The sequence below is a fragment of the Somniosus microcephalus genome, chromosome 24 (assembly GCF_052327205.1).
Source record: "Somniosus microcephalus isolate GS21.2 chromosome 24, FLI_Smic_1.0, whole genome shotgun sequence".
NCBI lineage: Eukaryota > Metazoa > Chordata > Chondrichthyes > Squaliformes > Somniosidae > Somniosus > Somniosus microcephalus.
Window position 1 is genome coordinate 30,368,025 of NC_141010.1, and position 25,972 is coordinate 30,393,996.

Below are 25,972 nucleotides of genomic sequence, written 5' to 3' on the forward strand. Positions count from 1 at the left end.
ACTTGGAATAATTCTTTCTTCACTTAGTCAGAATCTCCGTGAGCCAATTCCAGAAACCTGCACTCCTACACTGCAATCATTTACAGTCACAAACAGCTGAGATCAGTTTGAATTCTGTAACCTGATCTTTCCATAGAAGAAATGCCACATTATCAGCCTCAAGACTTACTTCAATGCAATTTCTTTCCTTTTTTTTTGCTACATACAGTACTTCACATGTGGCACTTGGCGAAAGAAAGCTTATTGAACGGTTTGGGAAAGCTCCTTTTGTCGAGATTTATTGTAAGCAGTTTACTTTGCTCTTGCTGCATGCAACCAACTGGTTAGGGTTCTAGTCACGTTAAAAATAAAAATAAGAGTGAATGTCGGAAATTTACAGCAAATCTGTCAGCATCTGGAAAATGAAATGATTAGTTAACTTTTCAGGTAGAGACCTCTTGCCAGAACCGAAAGGGAAGGCAGGAGTGCCGTGATGTGGGATTGACTAAAATAGACTTCTTTGTTTTAGTCATTCCTGTCCAGGATCTCTTCTGCCTTCCTTTTTAAAAAATTCTGACAAAGGGGTCTCTACCTGAAAGGTTAATTTTTTTTAAAAATTGTGCAGACTGGCTGTACATCTCCAGCACGTTCTGGTTTTTATTTCAGATTTTGTGCATTTGCATTTTTCCCTTTGGATCTCTACATACATGAAGTGCGATTAGTTTCCAAAATTTGCTGTCTGTTTCACTCTTGAATCTCATTCCCGGCGGTTGTAAGGAGTTCCACTTAAAGGGACATGATGTGCTTTTGTTAGCATGTATAAGAATTAGTGAGCAAAGTATTCCAAGCAACACCAACGGGAGAAGTTGCTTTACATTCTATTAACGGTGCGATGCAAAATCCTGTCAAATTTATTCTTCTTCTTGGTTGAGTAGTTTAAAATCTTTATTGTTCAAAATAAATCTGTGATGCAACCACAACTAATTTTACGAGACGAAGTAGTATGTCAGATGTGTTAACCGTACAGATATTGTACAGTATGTTGGATGGTAACAAGTGGGTACTATATATAAAAAGGTGTTCAATTTAGTATAGAGGTGTTAATCTGATTTTTGGTGACTTCAATTTAAGTAGATTAAGAAAAATTGAAGCATGTGATTTAAAGGAGCCGAATTGGGCCTACATTATTTTTTTCCCCAACTAACAGAATTGAAATCCAGTGTGTATTTTTACACTGCATGCAACGAGTGTCTGTAGAAATTTAATTTTGATTTAAATAAAGTAAGTTTTAAAAGGGCAGTGTCATCATATTTCAGGCAGGCTCTGTTCTGGAACTACTTGCTCTGAAAATTTACTGCAGTGTCATTTTCATGGCCACCCAGGAATGTTCACATGTCAACTGGTGATATCTCTGTTGCCAGGCAAAAGCCCACAAAGCAATCTTCTGATATTTACAATTTTTATTTAAACTGTAAAGTGATTTTTGAGGCATCAGACACCACTGATGATACAGTGGCATAGTCACATTGCAGATTGCATCACCGCACTCTTCTAAGTACAAACGTAGCAAAATGTCTTACACAGGTGACACCTCCGTGCCCCTTTAAGGTGGCACACTCTTACTGGTTAATCCCAGCAGTTTCTGGATTTTTTTATGGTCAAGCACAGAGGCAGGCATGGTAGTGAGCCCAGTAAATCTCTCCTCTATTATACAGTAACTCCAGGGGAATAAAGTCAAGCATTTGTAGGGGAATGGGTGATGGTACAGGCACAGTTTCCCAGATAGATTCAGTTCCAAGATGGCAGATCTATTGCTGGGAGCAGTCTGGACTATTTCTCTCTCCACGGATGTTGCCTGACCTGCTGAGTTTTTCCAGCATTTTCCGTTGTTATGGCAGGTCTATTGCTGGGATAACCAGTCACTCTTAATTTTCATTATTTTTTTGTCTTAGAATTTTTAGTGGTTATTAAAATTTTAAAAATCACATTCTGTTTTCTACTATTTGTTAGCAGTAGAATGATCAATATTTGTGCTACTGTCAATTCCATCTGGACTGAACAACTCCATTAGAGGGGCTTTGTCCTAAGCAAATTATAAACTTTTTTTTAGTTTGGGGAGGGTCAAGAACCAACAGAGCTATGGGTTATTTTCAATGACAGTGGCATCCAATGCAAGTAACAGGATGATGTCTTTTGATGCTATTCCATCATCGTGTCATGTCTTGTATACAACAATAAAAGGTGCGTCAAACACTCTCTTATTGGTTGCTTAAAATCTTGAAGTTGCAGAAGGCTAGAGCAACTGTTTGTGACATGATCAATGGAGGATTACACGATTAATTAAAGGCTACTACAGGGTTTTATTAAACCACAGTTTACAGGGTTATTTTCCACCCAGCACATATTATGAAACAGATGTAGTCTTACTCTGTTTCTCTCTACCCTGACAAGATCTGAAATTTGAAATCACTTTTCTGGAACTAGGTAAAAGGCTGCACTGTAATAGTGCAAAAACAGGGTATAGGACTTTTAAAATTTACTATAACAGTAAATAACCCTATAATCTACTATAAAACAACTCATAGTGGTCCATCTTTTCATATTCAACAAAAACAGCACCAATCACTGTATAAAATATTTTCATGGGAATAATTCCTGGGAATGAATAAAATGGGCATCTTCAGTTTTGCATGTTTATAGTTGTGTGATGCGGTTATGTAAATCACATTAAAACGTTATATGATCCCGCTTGCTCATGACCAAGACTCTGCTACCCGTTTCCTAACTCGCTCCAAGTCCCGTTCACCCATCACCAAAGTTCCCTCTTATTTTTTCTTTGGGTGCTCGGCCCCTTTAAGGGGCTGTGCGGCCTATTCACAGTTTCGCTCATGCGTGAAACTTTACACTGAAAAAGCTGGTGCCATGCTGCGCGGGACTGGTAGAGAGGCGCCCTTGTAGGGAACGTTGCCCATCACCCCTGTGCCCACTAACCTACAGTGGCTCCTGGTCCACCAATGCCTCGATTTTAAAATTCTCATTCTTGTGTTCAAATCCCCCATGGCCTCGCCCCTCCCTGCCTCTATAACCTCCTCCAACCCTCTGAAAGCTCTGCATTCCTCCAATTCTGGCCTACTGTGCACCCCCCACTTCCTTGGTCCCACCATTGGCGGCCGTGCCTTCAGCCACCTAGACCCTAAGCTCTGGAATTCCCTCCCCAGATCTCTCCGCCTCACCACCTCTCCTCCTTTGATGGTGCTTAAAACCTAGCTCTTTGACCAAGCTTTTGATCACCGCTCTTAATGGCTCCTTCTTTGGCTCGGTGTCAATTTTTGTCTGATTACGCGCCTGTGAAGCGCCTTGGGACGTTATTCTACGTTAAAGACGCTATATAAATGCAAGTTATTGCTGCTGACATCATTCTGATTAAAATGATGCACAACTCTCTCCTCAAAATAAAAATATGAACACTTCCTTACAATGCCCTTTTACAGCCCATAAGAGTCTCGGGGTCACATGACCTTCATAAACCCACTGAAACATTGCTCAATCCCGTCAATGACATCATCTGAATCTCTAAACAAGGTTACTGCCCAAGAGCTCGTTCAAGTATATTGTAATAATCTCAACGTTACCTTTTTTCCCCCATAAAACTTTTCCCTCTTTATTTGCATTTGGGGCTCCTTCCTTGAATGCATTTGGCTAAACGCATTCTGAAAATTGTAGTTGCAATATGAATTATTCCAAAATTGATGGTGCAGGTGTTTGCCATCCTGTAAACGTCCTGCATGTGGTTGTTGGAGAGGGAAAGACTACTTGAGATATATTTACAAATCATGTTATATGTGTTCAGTGTGGGCTTTTTTTTCCCTTTTCCCTGAGAATGCAACTTAAGGAGGGACGATGCTGTCTCACTTTCAAAAGTCTGTGATGTCCTTGGTCTGAAAAAGCCATTAAGTTGTGCATATAAAATTTCTGCGCATACAGTAATGCTGCTGATTAATCGCAGCAATGTTTTGCTTGGTTGGAGCAATCCAACATGTGGTGCCCAACCCCGCCCCTCTCACATTACACACTATAAACTTGTCACTTTTCCCACCAAAGCACTCAGAGGGAGTCAGTCTCATTGACTGCAGACATGTGAGCATTTATTTTTTTATTTTTAAAAAAAGGATCTGATCATTGCAAGCTTCCAATTGAAGACTTAAAGTGACAAAAGGCGCTGCAATTTGCAGAGATCTGCCATTTACAGCACTTTCAGTGCAGGGAAGCACCTTCCAGCCTTTCAATGGATCAGACCACAGGCAGCTGCATGCGCAATTCGCATTCCGGGGCCGCCGTCTGGGGCTGCATGAGAAATCCACATTCCGGGGTCGGGGTGCCCGGCCTGCACCATTATCCGTCTCCTTTCTCTTTTTACAAAAAAGCCGAAGCCGCCGACTTCTCCAGCAGCAGCTACTCGGAATTCACTTCGCCCTGCCTGGTGGCGGCGGCGGCGCACAGCTTTCCCGGCGAGGAGCGGCTTTACGTGGACCATCACCCGCCCCGCTTCCCCCGCGCCGAGTGGCACATTCCGCCGCAGCCCCCGCCTCCTCCTCCGACGGCGGCCAGGGAGCGACAAACCTCGTGCTTGTCCGCCCACTCCGCGAATTTCGAAACCGGCGGCTCGGAGCCGGCGGCGTGCGTCGGGACTGGGGATTACTGCGGCCACAGGGGTGGCGCTGCCTCGGAACCCGACAAGAAAGCAGCGAAAAGGAAACGCGACGTCTTAGGTGGGTGCAACATTTAAAGATCCAGTGGAAACCAAACATTGATTGAAATAAAGTCCAGTAACACGATTATCAAATAAAATGCAATACAGTAAGATATTATTTTCGATTAAGCCCTTAGTTGTTTCAAAAGTATTTCGCTTGCAACAAATTCAAAGTTAAATTTGGTTTAAAGGTGATGAACTGCACTTGTTGCAATCCCGCAGCCACGAAAAAAGCCAAGAAAGTCTCAAATTGACTTTTTCTCCCCCCAAAAAACGATTAAAAGTTCTGAATAAATCACAAGTGATGCAGCTAATAAACCAGAGCCTCGCAGTGTGGAGGAAAAAAAACTTTATAAAGCATTTTGTTTCCTCACCTGTCGAAAAGTTACATTCTCACCCTGTCACTAAATTAAACAGGAACAGAAGGAAACTTAACGCAGGTTCCCAAAAAAAAATATGCCTGCAGAAGATTTATTAGAATTAATTTCAGTGCAGTTTCTAATTTGAAGTTTCGTTTTCAGTACTATTAAATAGTATCAAAAAGTTATGCCCCCAAAATCCCATCCTGTTGGAGCAGTAATTGGTCCCATGCAGGTATACTGCCCTGACATTACTGCTTGAACCCAGGCTAGTTAGTGGAAATGCAACGAATCTTGCTCTATTCAGTAGCCGGGGATGAATTAAAAACGTGATATAACGGGACTGACTAGTTGCCGAATGAGTAGCCCAACCGGGGCTTGGCCCCAGTTGCAGGAATCAGGAGGTTGCCAGGAATCTGCTTCTGTCAGAACTGAACAGCGATGGCTCGTGCTGTGTTGTCAAAACCCCCTTCACCCACTTTAGATGATCTGATGATAAGTTCTGCATACAAGAGGCGTGCAAACACCTCAACAGTCGCAGCAATTGCGTGAAACAAAAGTTATCGATCTTCCTGGGAAGGACATCTAGATGTTTCTGATACTTTTGCAACACACAAAAACCAAGCGAAAAAGAATCTTCGCCCAAACTGCAAAATCTGATCAAATAATTACATGTATGGAAATATTTAACTGAACAGATGCCAAATAGTCGATTACAGGGTCAGTTCAGTTGGTTTAAATTACTCAAGCTTTTCTCTCAGCTTTTGACATCATTTGAACTCATTGATTTGGTTACAACCTTGTAACTCACTCCGATGTATTCACCATTCTATATATTTTCAGTTATTTCCAATCTTAATTAAATTAGCAATAAAAATATATGTGCAATAGCAAAATACTGCAGATGTTGGAAATATATGTGCAGTTTGTTTTAACATAATTCACATCAGTACATAGACTATTCCTAAAACTCTTTAATACAATCTGCATATGTTTTGGATTATCATAGTCTAATATGTGCTTTAAAGAGGTCCAGGTGCTAATGTGTAAAATAACTTAAATTGAGAACAGAATGAGCGTAGTAGTGCACTCATTTATGAAAAGTGATTCTATAAAAGTGAATTTTCTAAGCACGACATTATTAAATGTGTTCATTTTACACTTCAGACATGTTCCAAATCTCAGTGGTGACCTCCACCTTCATACAAGCAGGTGTGTAATGTACAGTTTAATATATATATATAAACACTGGTTTTGAATAAAGAAAGCAAATCAAATGCCATTTGAAACTACAGAAGCGTGTATGTTGGAGTAATGTTGCAGTTCCTACAACTTTCATTTTACTTTCAAAATAAAACGCTTGATGTATATTAAGTACTGAATCGGGGAGAAGGGTAAGTTAATAAAAAGCCATAACAAATACAAGACATGTGAGCAGACAGCTTGCCATTGACTAACACCATGAAATTACATTGTGGCATTTGTTGGGCCCCACCGGGTAGTATATGACTTAAATGAAAAATAAGGCTAGCAACATTGCGGAACTAAACACATCTCCAGTGCAGTATCCATGAATCTTTTGATCTAAACATAATTTAAGACAATGTAAATGAACATCACCTAAAATACTTTCCTAATGTAAAAAAAGTCTTCTTGAATTCTCTGATTTGAAGAGAGGATTTTCCAAAATCTAACTAAGTGTAAAATTAATTCTACTTGACGAAAAGTTGCAATGCCTTAATAGACACAGGAAGATGTTTTCTTATTGATTCTTGGTTCTTGGTTCATGCCCACTTTTCTATTTATTTTGTTGCTAATTTTAACGTTTTTTAGAAAATTTACTTTTGCAAAATTAGTAACACCCACACTTGACAATTTTGAATTTTAGAGAAATTTTCTAAATGCAAGAAAGTTACTTTGTTCATGAAGATATTGCAAGTGCCCGAGATAATTCTTCATCACATGCAATAGTTTTATTTTATATATAGTAGTTAGATTGTAAATCAGCTTCAGAAATATATTTGGATGAAGTGTTTTCATGACAGTCAAATAGGTTTTGATGGTTGTAATATTTCTGTGAACCTTTATAGTTTTTAGGATACATTGTCGGTCGGTCTCCCGTGTGATTGTTCACAGTGAAAAATATTTTTTTTTTAATTGGAACTCTATATGAAAATTGAGTTGGTCCTAAAAAGTGACTTATTTGTGTCTCCACATATTTTATTTTTTACCTTCTGCCTTCTTGCTTCTCTACTTTTCTTTCATTTTGACTCTATATTTTTCTCTCTTTCTGGCTTGCTAGCTCAGTCTTCCCTGGTTTTATTTCATCTTTCTTGAGTCTTTTGTTTGCTACTTTGGTTCATTTTGTTTTGCCTTACTCTTCATTTTTCAGATTCTGGTTCGGGCCTACTTTAATCATTGCTTAAAGCTACCCGTAATACCCGATACGATTAGCCCAGAGCAGATCCACGCTGGCAAATCTCATCATTGATAACATGATTACAATTTCCATCATTAATCACAATTTGCTGCATTTTATTGTGATATTTTATGTTAAGTAACCATGAGAGATTTGCTGCAATATCATAAAGATTTCACCAGCATGGTAGTTCTAGAAAAATCATAAATGTGTTTAAAAAGAACTGGTGTAACTTTTTACCTGAGATATTGATAAGAGGAAATCTTCATGAATGTATTTACAAGTTGTTCTAAAAAGTGAGCAGTGAAATCTTTCCCCCTTGTTTACCAAGGTTTCTGCTCTTGTGTTTTTCAGCATCGCGTGTGATTTGTGTAAGGGAAGTAGCCATAAAAATGAAGAGCAGGGGTATACTTTGCTTTTTTAATGCTCAGTCACGGGAAGGAGCTGTTCCTTTTACCACTAAACAAAGAATTGTAGAACGTGCATCCCCTGAGAGAAAGCCCCCATTTGAACAGACGTCCCTTTGAACAAACTGGGTGCCTATTCAGCAACACATAACGTTATCCCACTGATACCTTGGCGTTTCTTCCATTTTGCTACTGGAACAGCTCCTGAATTTGGTTGCTCCTGAATAACGTTTAGGTATTTTGCATTTATACTTTATAAGATATATACTGGACATAGAAACTTCCTGCAGTTGGCTGCATATCATTGATACCCTTACGTGAATAATATCATAAATCAACAATATGGTGCATAACGGCAACTGCTACCGTTGCAAAAATAAAACTGAACACCAATGAAACAAGGTGCATTGTAAAGGTGCATTGTAAAGGCCTCGGGTGACTGTCTGTGTGGAGTTTGCACATTCTCCCCGTGTTTGCGTGGGTTTCCTCCGGGTGCTCCGGTTTCCTCCCACAGTCCAAAGATGTGCGGGTTAGGTTGATTGGCTATGATAAATTGACCCTTAGTGTTAGGGGGATTAAATACGTGGGGTTACGGGGATAGGGTGGGATATGTGTTAGTGTTGGTGTAGGGGTTACGGGGATCGGGTGGGATATGTGTCGGTGCAGGCTCGATGGGCCGAAATGGCCTCTATCTGCATTGTGGGGTTTCTGTGATTCTGTGATATATCACACCAACAGGGTGTCCCCTAATTTTAGGGTCTAGTTATAAACGGCTTGAACTTGACTCAAGGTTTATGACATCAGTTATACTTCGTGAGTGGATAACACATGCCGAGCTAATCTTGAGGTAATCAGTGTGATCTGCTTATTAACAATAAAAGGGATTTTTTTTTTAGAAAGCAACATCTGGATAAAATTGATTCAACCTTATTCCAAATTTGATTGGACGTATAGTTAGGTGGAAGGTTTGCAAAACTGGTAGTGCGGTTATGTTTGGTATATTTCAAAGTTAACCATCATCACACATACTGTACTAGGTACTCCTTTTACCCACTGATTACACTTAGAATCCAGTGTAGACTTATTTCCAGAATTCAGATGCTTTATTAACCTTATTAAAATAAATCTTGAAAATTTAAGGGTGCAGACGGATTACTCAAACTGGATCAATAACATTCTATGTTTCTGGAAAATGATGCAGTATGCAGTTGCACGCTTTCAAAATCAGAGTGAAACATCGTGCTGGTTATGTTTGTTCTGGTTGCTGCATAGTTCAGGTGCCTACAGAAACAATTGTAGTCTGTCTTTGGCACGGGATCTCAACCAGATTCAGGAGCTGTTCCAGTATCAAAAATGAAGAATAACCAGGGTATCAGTGGGATCCACTAAACGGCAGAATTATAAACACACAAATCAGCAAAACATTTCTACAAAGTTAGTTGTAAACTCCATGAGTGTTATATTGTTTTCTGCTTATGACAGCACTATAATAAACCTCCTGAATTTTGAATGTGTCATTATTATAGTGTGAAAGATCTGCTCTCCATACAGCTTTACTTCTGCCTAGACACATTGTAGAAATTTTGTGTATCGCAAATTTCACAAGACACGAAAGTCACAACTTTTGAAAATTCTCGATTACGAGATGACTTAAAATAATAATCTCACTTCAGAATCCGATTTAGATTTTTCACATCGCACATGCCATAATTAGCTTCTCTACTAATTAACATCACACCTGTAAGTTAAAGCTTGTGTTTTTTTTAAAACACCCCATTAGCACTAAATGCTCTGGGAATATGATACTTGTATGAAGTCTCGCTGAATTGATCATTTTTCATTTATTTCAGGAGTATGTACTTAAATTACGAAGACATCTTGGGTTTTTACAGTATAAAGTCCTAACTATGACTCTTTATTGCATTTGTTCTGACAACAACATAGTGATCTAGCAGGGTAGGTTATAATAAATCACAATCACGCTTTATTTATGGATCAATTCATTTGAGTCTTTCCTGGCTGAACGTAACCGAGAAACCCTTTCTGCCAGCACTAATAGAGGAGTTGCTGATTGAGCAGAGGAAGTGCTATTGTTGCAGGCTGGCCCTTCAATACATCAACACTTTGTCTCCTTTGTTTCCTCAATTAAGTGTTTTTTTTTTAAAGACATGACTTTTTATCATTAAGGTGAGAAACTTTAGTGCTGGGAAATGGAACATTTTCTCACTTTTTTTCTGCACCCAGTTTCTGCATCAAGTACTCCCAAGTCAGATAGAATGACATAGAATTTACAGCACAGAAACCGACCATTCGGCCCAACTGCTGTGTGCCGGTGTTTAGGCTCCACACAAGCTGAAAGAGACGATACCGTACAGACTGAACACTGAGTAAAGCTCCTCTACTTTGCTCCAATAATGGGATGTACATTTCCTCTTTTTGCAAGTGGGCTGAATATAAAGTGTAGTGTTCCCACTTCATATTTGTTCCGTTGTTTTTGCTAATATTTGCTAAATGGAAGGAAATATACCCCAATGTGCCTTAACCCATAGTAAGAGCACAGTTGTCGTATTGAGTGCAGTTTTGGACTCCACACTATAGGGAAGATGTTGAGGCAATAGAAAGAATACAGCATGGATTCACTAGGATGCTGCTTGGTATGAGGAAATACAAATACAAAGAAAGACTTAAAAATTGGGGTTGTTTTCATTATAACAGAGGGGATATTAGGGGTGATTTGATAGAGGTGTTTAAAATTATGCAGCGATGGGACAGAGCATATAGAAACAGACTGTTTCCAATGACTGAGGGGTCCAGATTGAGGTATAAGATTATATTTAAGGTTTAGGACAGAGAGTTGGAGAAGAGGTTAGGTAGGCGGTTGAAGAAATGGGAATAAAGGGATATGGGAACAGAGTGGGCTCATGTGGAGGATAAACGTCAGCACAGACTGGTTGGGCTGGATGGCCTGGTTCTGTATTGTAATTTCTATGTAACCCCAGCTTCAGGAGTGAAGCCCCCAACTGCACCAGTGTGAATTTTTCCAATTCCAAAATGAATCGTCTTTGTATAATCTCTTAGTGATAATGATCATTTCATCTTAATTAGTGATGAAGACTGTATAATTTTATCCTTGGAAGTCACAGCCTGCAAAAAGGGACTTCCAACTTTTCAGTATCAGTTGAAATCAAACCTCTGTCCCAGAGATGAAAGAACGTTGTGCGAACCCACTGATACACCCAGTCCCCAGGCAATGGTATTTCATTTTTACAGTTTAAAATGAAAATGCGTTTTGCCCAGATGTATTTTTACAGAAGCTGTTTACTGAGTGCTCCTGAAATTCCTTCTGTTTTTTAAAAATTACACATCGAGCGGGTCAATAACCAGAGGTCATAGATTCATTGGCAAAAGATCTAGAGGGCAGATGAGGAGAATTTTTTTAAATTCAGAGTTGCGGGGATCTGGAGTGCTCTGCCTGAAAAGGTGGTGGAAGCTGATTCTATGAATAATTTAAAAAGGGAGTTGGACAGGTACTGGAGGACGAGGAGCTCGCAGAGTTATGGACAAAAGGTGGTTGAGTGGTTTGGGACTAAGCCCCAGTACTCTTTCAAATAGTCCGTTTCTATGATTCTATGAAATAAGAATAACAAACTGTAGGGTTAGAAAGTTTGTATATTGTACAGTTAAAAGTTACTCTAATTGTTGAGTTGTAAGTATTTAAAAGTTGCGTTTTATTAGTGTTCTTTGAAGGTTACCTTTTGATACCTTGGGCGATCGTGTGAAATGGGCGATAGTGAATTCGCAGCCCGTTTTACACCCACCTAGTTTTCAATTTCGTTAAAGCCAAAATGGGCTGTTGAGTCGTTATCGCCCCTCATGTGCTAACGGCCGAGACTAATTTCAGCCCTGCTGTCTTTTGTGGTTGGATTCATCCTTTACTGCTCTCTTTCCCCATGTGTTAGTACGGCAGTAAGAATGTGAGTTAATGGGACGCACTCATTGAACTGAAACATTGAGGAACTGTTAGGAGGGAAATTTCGGATCCGCAGAAGTGAGGCAAATAATAAAACTACTTAAACATATGGAGCAAAGACGACGTACATCAGAGTAGGACACATTTTTAAACCAAAGTGAATGACTGACAGTCACTCCCAGTGAGTGACACTTGGCAGGGCTGTGGTAACTTGTAACGCATTAACTTCCTGTAATCAAGTCTATGGTAAAATTGTCACAATCCCACATTTTTACCAAGACTGTGCTGATATGTTGGGGAGTTTATTGACAGGCAACAGTCCTGGAATAGCCAAGAATTTCCTGCTTTGAAAATTCCACTCAAAAACGACCATGTTAGTCATCAGGGCAGATGTACATCTGCTACATTGCAAATTTTTACTGCACACTTTTTTTTTCCTTTAATTTTCAAGGCACAATTGATACATCATTACATAAAGATTTATTAGTAAAACATTGCTTTTTTTCCCCAAACGTACTGAGTGCGCATTTGAAAGAGTGAAAAGCAGTTGAGGAGGCAACGCACATTGTAGAAAACATCTTTCCTTCCACAGTCTTGGAAATTACTGTTGTCTTTGTTATCGTATAAAAGCTTAATGCATTTACAGCAAATTCTTCTCTCTGCTGTTTTAATGGAGGCATTAACACATTTATTGGTCAACACTTATACTAGAATAACAGAGCGGGAACCGAATAGCACAGTGGATCAGTCACTTATATTTTCCCTCTGGGACTTGGATTCAAATCGAGCGGATCCTAATAGGATGAAAGAAGCATCTGTTTGCTGGTTGTAAGAGTCTTCTCTGAAATGGGTTTGGGCAGGCTCCGGTTCCTGATACATGGGCCTACAACAAAAAAGTTGGCACTAATTGGAAATGCCATTCAGAGAGACAACAGAGCGGCTTGTGTGGAAAAATGATCACATTGGTGCAGAATAGGGTGTAGCTTGAAGTTAGGGCTGGGGGCTGAGATATGTTGTTGGCGAAGAGAAGGGTTGGGGTAATGTAGTGGGAGCTATACTCTGCATCTTTTTATTTCATTTGTTTCTGGGATATGGGCAATGATGGCAAAGATGCATTTATTGCTCATCCCTACTTGTTCTGAGAAGGTGGTGGTGGGCCTCCTTCTTGAACTGCTGCAGTCCTTGTGCTGGTGACGCTCTCGCAATGTTTTTTGGTGGTGGTCTACCTCACCGGGAAGTGCTTGATGCTGACAGTCAATGGAAAGTGTTCCATATCCAAGCACGAATATTCCTCATTGTGATTAGCATAAAATTAAAAACATAAGAGAGAGGAATTTGATACGTTTGTATGGTAACATCACTGCAAGTAATTTCCAAACAAGTAAAACAACAGCCAGTGTAGCAGAATTATTTTTAGTTATAGTCTGTGGGAGGAAAAGGCCTGATGGGCTGAATGGCCTTTTCTCATTTGATGCTTGGTTTAGAACGTAAGATTTATTTACACTGCATTTAAATTCCAACATCCTGGAGGAAGTCGCACTTCTTACCTGCTACCTGTATAACAATTTCAATGATATGAAGGCAAAAACTAGTGAGAAAGTCCTGCATATTTAATAAACAAAGTTGAATTGAAAATTTCAGCACGGGGTAAAAAAATAGTTTTCTCTCTAAATATGGTAACATTGACTTAATTACTAACATTTTACTGCAGTGAAATCATTGCCCCTACAAAGATGAGATGCTGTGGCAACTTTGCTTTACAAAGAAGTGTAAATCGTCAGAATCCTTATAAAAAAAAATTTTAAACTATTTTTCCCCCCCGAGGCTATTTCTCTGTTCCATCGGTGCTCCTGATCCGTGCACCATCTGTAGCTGAGAGGGCAGGCGTCTGGCCTGCTTCCCTCCCTCAGCCAGTAATGTTTCGAGCAGGCCAATAAAGAAGTGCATACCAGCTAAAAGATGACTCTGTCCAGTTCTCCCTGTTCCATTTCAGGACGAAGCCTGGCTTACGCTCGGCAAATCAGGATTGTTGCAATCAGGGTTCCTCTGACCCTACAATGAAATCTCTTGCAGCATTGAGGGTGCATTTCCCCTTCGGCAAGCCAGTGATTTGGTGCATTGATGGTTCAGTGCGTTGGAGCCACGTGGCACCTTTTAGTTCTGTTTATATTTGTGGTGGGGAAATGCAACTTGGATTGTGGATTCCAGGAAGGATTGATGGAGGAAATAGCCTGATTCTTTTAAAAGCAGATGGCATTTGGAATCCTGTCACGGTTGAGGTCATTGCAATTAAGACAAATTACTTTCTCGCTATGTTTGACGTGACATGTCTATTGTTTTTACACCTTCTAGACACATATGCCTTTCCTAATTGCTGCCATTCTTCCACAAACTCCGTACAATGTAGTACTGTATGGTTTGCTCCTCATTGTACACACTGCTTGGCTCATAGTTGCTACTCCAAAGCTATACCTTAAAAGGTGCGCTGCCCCATAGATTTCAGTATTTAGAACCAAGCCTATTTATATATCTTCAGCTGTTTAATTTGGAAATTATGAGGGCTCCCTCAATGGCTTTATAGGCAAATTTTACCTAGAAGGAAAGAAAGAGCTTGCATTTATATAGCGCCTTTCACAACCTCGGGATGCCCCCAAAGTGCTTTACACACAATGAAGTACTTTTTGAAGTGTAGTCACTGTTGCAATGTAGGAAATGCGGCAACCAGTTTGTGCACAGCAAGCTCCCACAAACAGCAATGAGATAATAACCAGATAATCTGTTTTAATGATGTTCATTTGAGGAACAAATATTGGCCCAGGACACTGGGGGCGGTGGGGGGGAGGGTGTGTGCAGGAATGCCCCTGCTCTTCTTCGACTAATGCCATGGGATCTCATACGTTCACCTGAGAGGGCAGTTGGGACCTCATTTTAACGTCTCATCTGAAAGATGGCAGTGCAGCGCTCCCTCAGTGCTGCACTGGAGTGTTTGCCTAGATTTTGGGCTCAAGTCTCTGGAGTTGCACTTGAGCCCATAAACTTCTGAATCAGAGGTGAGAGTGCTACCACTTAGGCTAACACCACCCAATTTACTTCTGATCCCAGACTGTGCTTACTTAGCTGATCTAAGTTGAGGCACTTGGTGGGGGTGGGGGAGTACAATAATTAGACTCAGCACACTTGGACTGGGGAAGGGAAAAATCATTCAGCATTCCTACTGATGAGCTCTGACGTAAGAAAACTACTAGGCACTTGGCCTAAGCGTTAAACAAAGCTTTAATCAACAGTTTTACAACATGGAGGTCTAGTTGTGTCCTTCACTAGTTCCTGTTAAGAATGTCCTGCGCAAGCTGGGCCCGTGCCCGAGTATTTATACTCTCCCTGGACAACGCCACCCGCAGGCTGCTCAGTATTGTTTCATAAGTCTTTCTTTCATGAATGACTGATTCGTGTCAAGCTCCTTCTGGTGATCCTGCTAAAAGGTGAGTGTGTGTGTGTAGACCTCAGATGAGGACAACTACTGTCAATAGTCAAATGGCCACTGAAGTGAGATACTACAGGGCCACCAGTGCCCATGGAACTGTATCTCACTGTGATACAGAAGAGAGAAAGTTAGAAAAAAAATTGGAAATGGAGACCGCTGTCAACTTTATGTTTCAGATGATGCAGGAATTGCTCTAGGATTAAGAAATCAGGGTGGGATTTCGTAGCTGGTGGAAAGAGTGAAATTATTTTAAAATTGTATTAAGACAATTCAGCTCAGTTCTGACTGAAGTATTTCAAAAAAGTAACTAGTTGGCTATGAAGGCACCATATAAATCCAGGTTCTTTTTTCTGTTTTTTATCTTGCATATAAGGAGAATGGCACTGCTATTTTGTTTTTGTAGGTGCAGTCTGAACTTTTCCACCGCTGTCATTTTGTTACCATCTGCTCATTAACTGTAAACAGCACAAAGTGAATACAAATCACGAGAACGATTGATATTTACAGCACAGACGGAGGCCATTTGGCCTATCATGTCTGTGCTGGCTCATTGCCAAAACAAACCAAAACTCGTCCCACATTGTAATCAGCTGATGAATATCATCCAATGAGTGGCCAGTGATTGTCACACTTGTTGAGCCTCAGTATGGATATTGTTGCTCAGTGGTAGAAGCACTGGCTATCAGTATTCGACATGACACTCAATGCCAGGAACAGTAAACTGTTCCAGAACAGGATCAGTTCTGTGGTGTATATTGTAACTAATAATGGGAGCAATTTCAATCCCATATGCTGGCTTCATTGTTCAGAATAACCGCTACAAATCTGCAGTTTAAGTGTCAGCTTGGCTCACTCGCGTCTCTGAGCTACATAAGAACGTAAGTAATAGGAGCAGGAGTAGGCCATTCGGCCCCTCGAGCCTGCTCCGCCATCCAATAAGATCATGGCTGATCTTCTACCTCATCTCCACTTTCCTGCACTAGCCTCATATCCCTTGATTCCCTTAATATCCAAAAATCTATCCATCTCTGTCTTGAATATACTCAACGACTGAGCCTCCACAGCCCTCTGGGGTAGAGAATTCCAAAGATTCACCACCCTCTGATTGAAGAAATTTCTTCTCATCTCAGTCCTAAATGGCCGACCCCTTATTCTGAGTCTGTGACCCCTGGTTCTAGACTCCCCAGCCAGGGGCAACATTCTCCCTGCACCTACCCTGTCAAGCCCTGCAAGAATTTTGTATGTTTCAATGAGATCACCTCTCATTCTTCTAAACTCTGAGAATATAGGCCTAGTCAATCAATCTCTCCTCATAGGGCAATCCCCCATCCCAGGAATCAGTCTGGTGAACCTTCGTTGCACTCCCTCTATGACAAGTATATCCTTCCTTAGGTAAGGAGATCAAAACTGTACACAATACTCCAGGTGTGGTCTCACCAGGGCCCTATATAATTGCAGTAAGACGTCTTTACTCTTATACTCAAATCCTCTTGTAATAAAGGCCAACATACTATTTGCTTTTCTAATTGCTTGCTATACCTGCATGTTAACTTTCAGTGATTCGTGTACAAGGACACCCAGGTACACCAACATTTCCCAATCTCTCACCATTTAAAAAATACTGTGCTTTTCTATTCTTCCTACCAAAGTGGATAACTTCACATTTCTCCACATTATATTCCATTTGCCATGTTCTTGCCCACTCACTTAGCCTGTCCATATCCCATTGAAGCCTCTTTGCATCCTCCTCACAACTTACATTCCCACCCAGCTTTGTATCATCAGCAAACTTGGATATATTACATTTGGTCCCCTCATCCAAATCATTGATATAGATTGTGAATAGCTGAGGCCCAAGCTCTGATCCTTGCGGTTAAAATGTTTCGGGCTCAAGCTCCACTCCCAGACTTGAGCATATAGTCTAGGTGCAGAGGCAGTGCTGCATTGTTGGTGGTGCTGTCTTTTTGGATGGGACGTTAAGCCAAGGCCCCAGTCTGCCTGTACAGGTGGACATAAATAAATCCCATGGAACAATTCGAAGAAGAGCAAGGAGTTCTCCCCGTGTCCCGTCCAATATTTATCCTTCAACTAACAATACCCAAATGGTTTAACGTGTCAGTTATCACATTGCTGTTTGTGGGATCGCACTGTGCACAAACTGGCTGCTACATTTGTCTATATGACTGCACTTCAAAAGGAAGTCATTGGCTATAAAGCACTTTGGGACATCCTGAGGATGTGAAAGACGCTACATAAATGCAAGTTCCTTCTTTCTTACGATGATGCTACTTGAACCTGACAATTTTTACAACCTTGTAATCTCTCCCAACCAACAATTATAAATAATAATTCTTCCATTGATTCAGCACCTTATCACATCAAAGCATTCCAGGCAATGCATTGTTTCTGAAGTGAAGGAACTGTTGTGTAAGCAGATGTGATGGCCATTCTGTGCCAGCAACATCCCACAAACAGCAATGAGATGAATGACCAATTAATCTGTTTTTCGGTAAAAGTGATTGAGGGAGGAATGTTGACCAGGACATCATGAGAACTTTCGTTTTAACATCTAACAGGATGACTTCTCTGACGACGCGTCACTTCCTCGGTGTTACACTGGAGTACCGGCTTACATTAGGATCTGAAGCACTGATAAAGAGCTGAAACCCCCACAATCTCGTGAGCCAAGCTAAAACACAACCCATTACTCTCTATACGCACCATGCAACTCAAGGAAACATGGATATTATTTGTAATCATATGTCGTTGTAACTTGTTACAGAAACTCAAGATTCGAATTACAAGTCAGAGTCTAACAACAAGGCCAGGAAAGAAAGGACAGCATTCACAAAAGAACAGATTCGCGAACTAGAGGCTGAATTTGCCCATCATAATTATCTGACCAGACTGAGGCGATACGAGATAGCAGTTAACCTGGATCTCACAGAAAGACAGGTAAATATTTTACTGCTTCCAATATTGTTCCATCTGGTTAATAATCGTGGATGCTTGTTACTTTGTTTTTTTTTTAACCTATCTTCCACTACTTTTTACATATTTAGATCCCCCAACCTTCCACCTTGCTTCATGCCCTCACACTGCTGCTGAAATCATTGTGTTGCTGACTGCTGCGATACACGTGAGACTCGGGCACCAGTTTTCCCTCTGGCTGGGCAAGCAGCAAACCTCCACTTTTTTTCTGATGGTAAAGGTGACTGGGGTTGTGCCACCTAGGGAACGAAGGGCACAAGCCGGCATCCTACATTCCCTGGCGCAGCACATTGGAACCTGTAAGTGCTCCGCACCAGGGCACTGTTCACATATTATTTCTGGGTCAATTTTGTGTTGATCAAAGTGAGGAATGGCAGTGCTGTGCTAGTGTGGCATTTCCTTACCTCACACTAGCCGTGCTTGTGGAGTCTGTCTGAGTAAGACTGCCAATTGGTGCTGAATTATGAGCTCCATACTGTGCGCCCCATGTCTGCAAAGACCTTGCTCGAGACTGCTTGAATTCATGTTGTATAGAGTCCTTATAGGCAAGAGCGAAAGGAGATTGGTATCTTTTCAGTTCAGAGCCAAATTCAAATGCAAGTCCTAGAGCTGAAAGGGTAGTATTCTACACACTGAGCGACCATATCTCTCTCATACAGGCATGATGGGTATGAGAACCGCAAGCAATGTGGGAGTCTGACCCAGCGATCAGGCGGCTTGTCAAATGTTATTATTTTTGGGCTTCATATTGAGGATTTGCAATGGAACTTCTTAAAGTGCAAAACTGCATTCCTTGGAACAGCACCAGGGTTTTCCTGAGTATAACCTGAGAAGTACTGAAATTGGGAGTAGGTTAAAGACAGCTGTTTGGTGAAGAAAATGGGGAATTGAAAGAACTTGTCCTCTATCCGTACACAAGCGGGGAGCTGACCACGGAGAAAGTATGAGCATGTTTACAATTCTGCTACACCTAGCACTTCAAAGAAATCTCCCCCTGGAAAAGTTATGAGGAGACACTAATAAAAGAGTGGGATTTTGTATTTGCCAATTTTCTCCCCATCTCTCCCGAAGGTGATGTTGACTGCTGCTGGGTTACGGTTCTACAGGCACCAGTTCCCCCCCGCCTCCCCCCTGCCCCCACCCAGTACTTTACCCAGCTGCCTATTCTTCACGTGTGAACCTAGACAGTGAGAACCGGCAGACAATGTCACTGTGGAGGGTGAGTTTATCTATCTTTGCTGCTCTCGCTCACCGTTGAGCAGCTGATTACGGCTCAGACAGAGGCTTCAAAGCAGGACCCCATCAGAGAACAGTGCAGGGAGCAGAGGAACGTAAGTCTACATAAATACAAAGAATCTTCTCCTTCTTAGGCAGTCCCTCGGAACCGAGGCTGACTTGCTTCCACATTAAAAATGAGCTCGCAGGTGGCTAATTAGTCCAATGCGGGACCTACAGTCTCTGTCACAGGTGGGGCAGACGGTGGTTGAAGGGGCGGGTGGGTGGGGTGCTTGGGTTGACGTGCGCTCCTTGCGCTTGGCTTCCGCTTGCTCCCGGCAAAGACACTCGAGGTGTTCGGCGCCTTCCCGGATGCTTCTCCTCCACTTTGTGCGGTCTTGGGCCAGGGATTCCCAGGTGTCGGTGGGGATGTTGCACTTTTTCAAGGAGGCTTTGAGGGTGTCCTTGAAGCGTTTCCTATGCCCACCTGGGGCTCTCTTGCCGTGCCGGAGCTCCGAGTAGAGCGCTTGTTTTGGGAGTCTCGTATCGGGCATGCGGACAATGTGACCCGTCCATCGGAACTGATCGAGCGTGGTCAAAGTTTCGATGCTGGGGATGTTGGCCTGAGTGAGAACACTGACGTTGGTGCGTCTATCCTGCCAATGGATTTGCAGGATCTTGCGGAGGCAGCGTTGGTGGTACCTCTCCAGTGCTTTGAGGTGCCTGCTGTACATGGTCCATGTCTCTGAGACATACAGCAGGGCAGGTATCACTGCTGCCCTGTAGACCATGAGCTTAGTGCCGAGTTTGAGGTCGTGGTCTTCAAACACTCTCTTCCTCAGGCGACCGAAGGCTGCACTGGCACACTGAAGGCGGTGTTGGACTTCGTCGTCGGTGTCTGCCCTTGTTGACAGTAGGCTCCCGAGGTATGGAAAGTGGTCCACGTTGTCCAAGGCCTTGTCGTGGATTTTGATAATCGGGGGGCAGCACTGTGTGGCGGGGGCAGGTTGGTAGAGGACCTTTGTCTTACGGATGTTTAGTGTAAGGCCCATGCTCTCGTACGCTTCGGTGAAGGTGTTTACGATGGTTTGGAGTTCGACCTCCGAGTGAGCGCAGACGCAAGCATCGTCTGCATACTGTAATTCGATGACAGAGGATGGGATGACCTTGGTTCTGGACTGGAGGCGATGGAGGTTGAACAGTTTCCCGTTTGTTCTGTAAATTAGCTCCAATACAAAGAATACTTTCCAGAACGCCAGTAATAAGAAAAAATGCACACAGAATGCCAAAAGAAATGTAAGACTATTTTGGTTTGAGGAAATAAAGTGATTAAGACATTTGCTTTTATTGAGGAACAGCATTTGTGAAGAACGTTTTGCATCCAAACATTCAATTGCCCCCAACAGCGCGCAGCAGCAAAAGTGCTAAAACAACACAAAACCTGCCGTGCCTCATTTGAGTGGCATCTGGTTACAATTGATTCCTCCTAAAACAGGCCATAACCTTCTGCCCATTTTAAGAGCAATTGCTCTTTTATTTTAAACGCTGGGTTGCGATTTGCAGTTAAATCGCTTGAATGGGAACAGCTCGGTGTGGGTGCGCTACAGCATACCTGACCTGGAGAAACAAAAAGACATGGATTTCGAGATCCAAATTCTTTCTGTTATGGAGGCAGATTCTGTGAGTTAAAAGTTCTGACTTAACGGGGAATCGCTACTATTTTGATGAGTGAAGATGCAGAAAACAGCCACTCATCAGAGAAATCATAAACCAAAAATATTTTTCAACAGGGGAATTTTTTTTAACTCATCACACCAGGAATAGCATTGCCAAAGCCTGAGATACACTTTGGGATTTCTGCCACTTGCTTTTGCTCTTTAATGTCAAGATTCACACACAATCTTTTTGAAAACTACATTTAAGTATCCCTCATGAATCGCAAGCATTTAAAAAAAAATGTTCTCCAAATTGTGGGACTTGTGAGTGAATGGCAACAGCTGGAAACACTGTAGAAGAAAGGGAGGGTTTCTGTAAGATTTCAGGGTAATAATGCTTCTTTGAAAGAACGGCAAAATAAAACAGAAGACAAGAAACTTCTTTGAAGAAGCCAGGAATTTAAACCTAAGTTGCAATTTCTAAATCAGAAGCAACGTGACCTGTTGGCAAAAAAAATATTAAATTATATTTGTTCTGAATAGCTGACAAATTCATACTTCTGTTGAGTGAGTCGGAACAGTTTCCTGTTTACACTGGCTCTGTTTATTCCTGTAGGTGCGAATTCCTGTTATTTGAGCCTATTTTCCCCCTCACTTTGCTCTGTGCCTACAGTGCCGCTTTTACTTGGCTGCTGGCATTATTGTTTGCAAGTGCAACAACTTAAAAAGATACTGTAAATCTCTTCCTCGCGCTAATGTTTCCAGCAACAAGCTGGCTATGGGAAGCCTCAACAGCAATGCTTCCATGCGAATTCCATGTACTTCTGGTAAGTGAATACAGTTTTGTGGAAAACTGGTTATTCATGGATTAGGAATTTGGTTGTATAAATGCGGTATTGTGCAATCTACAGATTAATCCCTGTACGAGCCCTCAAGCTGCTAGTTGTGGCATTTGTTGTTCCAGTGTCCCTATATGTTAACTGAGGTAAGAATTAACCCGTTAAATTCCAAATTGATTTGAAACCGTAGTTTGATGGGGGTTCATCCGTTTGGTGCAGTGTGTCCCCATAGTTAGAGAAGGTTAACACAACCCGAGAGTCGGCACTTAATTGTTTGGTACTGCAGGAGGACATTGCTTTGGTTTTCAAAATCTGAAGTAATATCTGAAATATTCCGCCGCTTGGTCATTAAATTGGAATGTAGTGCGTATTGTTGTGGTGCCCACACTCCTAACATAGAAACATAGAAGATAGGAGCAGGAGTAGGCCATTTGGCCCCTCGAGCCTGCTCCGCCATTCAATGCGATCATGGCTAATCATCCAAATTCAGTAACCGGTCCCTGCTTTCTCCCCATACCCCTTGATCCCTTTAGCCTTAAGAAATATATCTAACTCCTTCTTGAATATATTTAATGTATTGGCCTCTACTGCCTTCTGTGGTAGAGAATTCCACAGGTTCACCACTCTCTGTGTGAAGAAATTCCTCCTCATTTCTGTCCTAAATGGCCTACCCCTTATCCTTAGACTGTGACCCCTGGTTCTGGACTCCCCCGCCATCAGGAACATCCTTCCTGCATCTAGTCTGTCCAGTCCTGTCAGAATTTTATAAGTTTCAATGAGATCCCCTCTCATTCTTCTAAACTCCAGCGAGTACAAGCCCAATCGACCCAATCTCTCCTCATACGTCATTCCTGCCATCCCAGGTATCAGCCTGGTGAATCTTCGCTGCACTCCCTCCATGGCAAGAACATCCTTCCTCAGATAAGGTGACCAAAACTGCACACAATACTCAAGGTGTGGTCTCACCAAGACCCTGTACAACTGCAGCAAGACATCCTTGTTCCTGTACTCAAACCCTCTCGCTACGAAGGCATGATGTAACAATGCTTACAAGCGTGGCACCCCTTGCCATGCCTCTTTTATAGGCAATGGTCTGAAAACGTTTAGAATGGCACAGAAAAAGTATTCATTTGAGTACCTTTTTAAAATAAGGTTGCCCCGTGTCACCAAGCAAAAGTGCCCACTTTTTAGAGGGGCACAACTAATAAAGAACTAAACCATAAAAAAACAAAGGAAACTTATAAACTTAAATAATAATATTATTATCGGTGTCCACTACACACTCCAGTCCCTGCAGCGCCCACCAGTCGCTGAAGGCCTCAAGCGTACCAGCCGACACCGCGTGCTCCTTCTCCAGGGCCGCCCTGACATGGACAAGACCACGAAAGAGAGGCAAGCAGCCAGAGTGACCCACACCCCACCCACTGGCTGTGTCCAACCTGGACCTACAGATGGCCACCTTGACCAGGCCCAGGAGCAGACACAAGAGGAAGTCCTCCGACTTGCCCGTGCCCACCATCGCCCCCCCACACCCCATCCCTCCACACCGATTGGCCAAAGATCAGGAGCATGAGCACTTGAGCCATGCAGAACAGGAAGGTGTCGAATTTGATTGTTGCTGCATTAGCTGATGCCAGCAAGACCACCAGTGGAGGCACTACAATTGGCATCAGAACTCCCGGATTAGAGAGGGCGAGAAATCAGCCAGTGTCTCCGCTCCTGGTCCCTGTCTAGCTACCCCACCACTGGAAGTGAGCATGTGTGGACATTGGTTGAGGACTGATCAGGTTTGACTGTGATGATCTTATGGTTGAACAGATGACCGACTTTCACTGTCACGAAGCACATATGAATTATGGCCAGCAGAGCAACCACCACAGCATGACCAGCACCTGTGGGTCTGTAGCCCTGTGATACCTCCATCCGTTCATGGAGGGGAGGCTCAAAAAATGGTGGAACAAAAAAGTAATTAAAATAAGAAATTTTGAGAATATGGATCCTGTTTGAATCTCTATTTCATTGTGGCCATTATACTTTTAAAAGCTTTATTGCAGTGAATTACTCGCTGATGGTTCAGCTTATAAATCAGCCCAGATATGGAACAATAATCGCTTTGGTTGGCCAGTATTTTGACTGGGGGAATTAGGCATGGAATTGATGAGTTGATATTTGGGAGGAGGGGGAATGAGGGCGCGGAGGACATAATGGCCCAGAAATTCGGGTCCCCACGCGTGAGTACGCACTGGGTACTCACGCGTAGACCCAACAAAAGTGCCGATTTCGTGCATGCACTGCGCATACGCGGGAAAGCGGAACTTCCGTTCCCTTGAAAGAAGGGGTTGACAGGTGGAACGCGTGCGCCGGAGAGGCAGCGCGTGCGCATCGAACTTACGTTTTTTTTGCAGGGTTCTCCGGGAGGGTAAGTCTCCAGCAGTTACACTTTTAAGAAGCAGGCGCAAGCCCTGCTTTTAACAAGGTAAGTGGTGAATTAATTAAAATTAAAACATTTTTTCCACAGGTTTATTATTTTTAAATACTTTAAAGAAAGGTAAGTTTATTTTTAGCCCCGTTAGAAAATGTAATTAATTTTTTCAAATATTTAAATTATTGTTTAGAATAGTTATTTCATGTAATTTATAGTTTATTTAAAAATGTGATTTTTTAAAATTTATTTGAAGTTTTAGTGATGTTTTGGGGATTATAGTATTTATAGGTTTGACAGCTCTTCCTGTCAAATTTATGAATGAAGCATTCCCTGCTACCATTGGCTCTCCATGGCCCATGTGATCCCAGGGGACACTTCGAACTACCTGCGTCCCTGGGGTATGCAAGCACTGCGCGCCGGCAGTTGGAGGAGGCCCAGGATCGGAATCGCACGCAGGCCCACAGCTCAACGGCCGGCGCGCAAGGTAAGTGCAGGTCGGAGGCTTGCACCCGCGGGAAGCCCCCGACCCGAATTTCTGGGCCAATAGCTGTAATTTCCTGTTCTTTATTCTGTAGGTAAAGGTCTGGTTCCAGAACCGAAGGATGAAGTGGAAACGTGTCAAAGGTGGACAACCCATTTCACCACAGAGTCAAGAACAAGATGATGTGGACTGCGTGACTCCTGACTCAAACCTCAGGAATGCAGATGGAAAGAGCCACATGGAGGGCTTATTGGACAAGAAGGAAACAATGCAGGACAGTATTAGATAAATCCATTGGCCAGGCCCATCAGGTTCAGACTCTAAAGTGCGCTTAAGTTGGGGGACATCACATATTTAATATCAGGTGTCAACTCGTTCAACCTTGAATGAAAATTTGAACATTTCGGAACACCACCTTGGACTCATCCAGCTTTGAAACCAAAATTAGGTGGTTGTTGACCATGAACGTTTCACTTCTGCAATATAACAAAGAGGACTCAGAACTGGATATCTATTGTACCATTAATCATTTCAACAAAATGTAATTAATTTTGTATTTTTTAAGAAAAATTAGCTTGCAGGTTTGTTGTATAAATAATGCGAGAAACATCAGTTCATACCACAATAAATTAAATAACAGCATATAGATTTATGGAGATGAAACCATGAGTGGATAGTTCCTCTGTAGTAGCAATTGTTCCAACATATATTAGGCGTATGTAAAATAAACTGATTCAGTAAAATGCAATATGTTAAATAATCATTTTATATCATTAAACCTTTGTCAAAATGATTTATAACACACATATTTCCAAGGGATTTATTTTTGGGTAGCATTTTTAAGCTCATCAAGATGCGAAATGTCAAATCATGGTGTACAATTGCTTTAATGTCTTTGTATGAAATTCTTATTTTAGCAAAGAAAGGAATTAATTTACGGGCTAATGTTTATTGTTAAAGTGATGAACAGAGGAATTTAACATCACAATTAATTTAGAACT

The 25,972-nt window shown here is 41.9% G+C and overlaps 1 protein-coding gene across 1 annotated transcript; it reads left to right on the forward strand.

Moving 5' to 3' along the window:
- Positions 1-4,069: 4,069 nt before the first annotated feature.
- meox1 (mesenchyme homeobox 1) lies at positions 4,070-25,855 on the forward strand. Its single transcript, XM_085966385.1, has 3 exons — positions 4,070-4,748; positions 18,148-18,320; positions 25,066-25,855. Exons 1-3 carry the CDS (start codon positions 4,265-4,267, stop codon positions 25,258-25,260), a joined length of 852 nt encoding a protein of 283 aa, XP_085822511.1. The 5' UTR covers positions 4,070-4,264; the 3' UTR covers positions 25,261-25,855.
- The last annotated feature ends 117 nt before the right edge of the window (positions 25,856-25,972 follow it).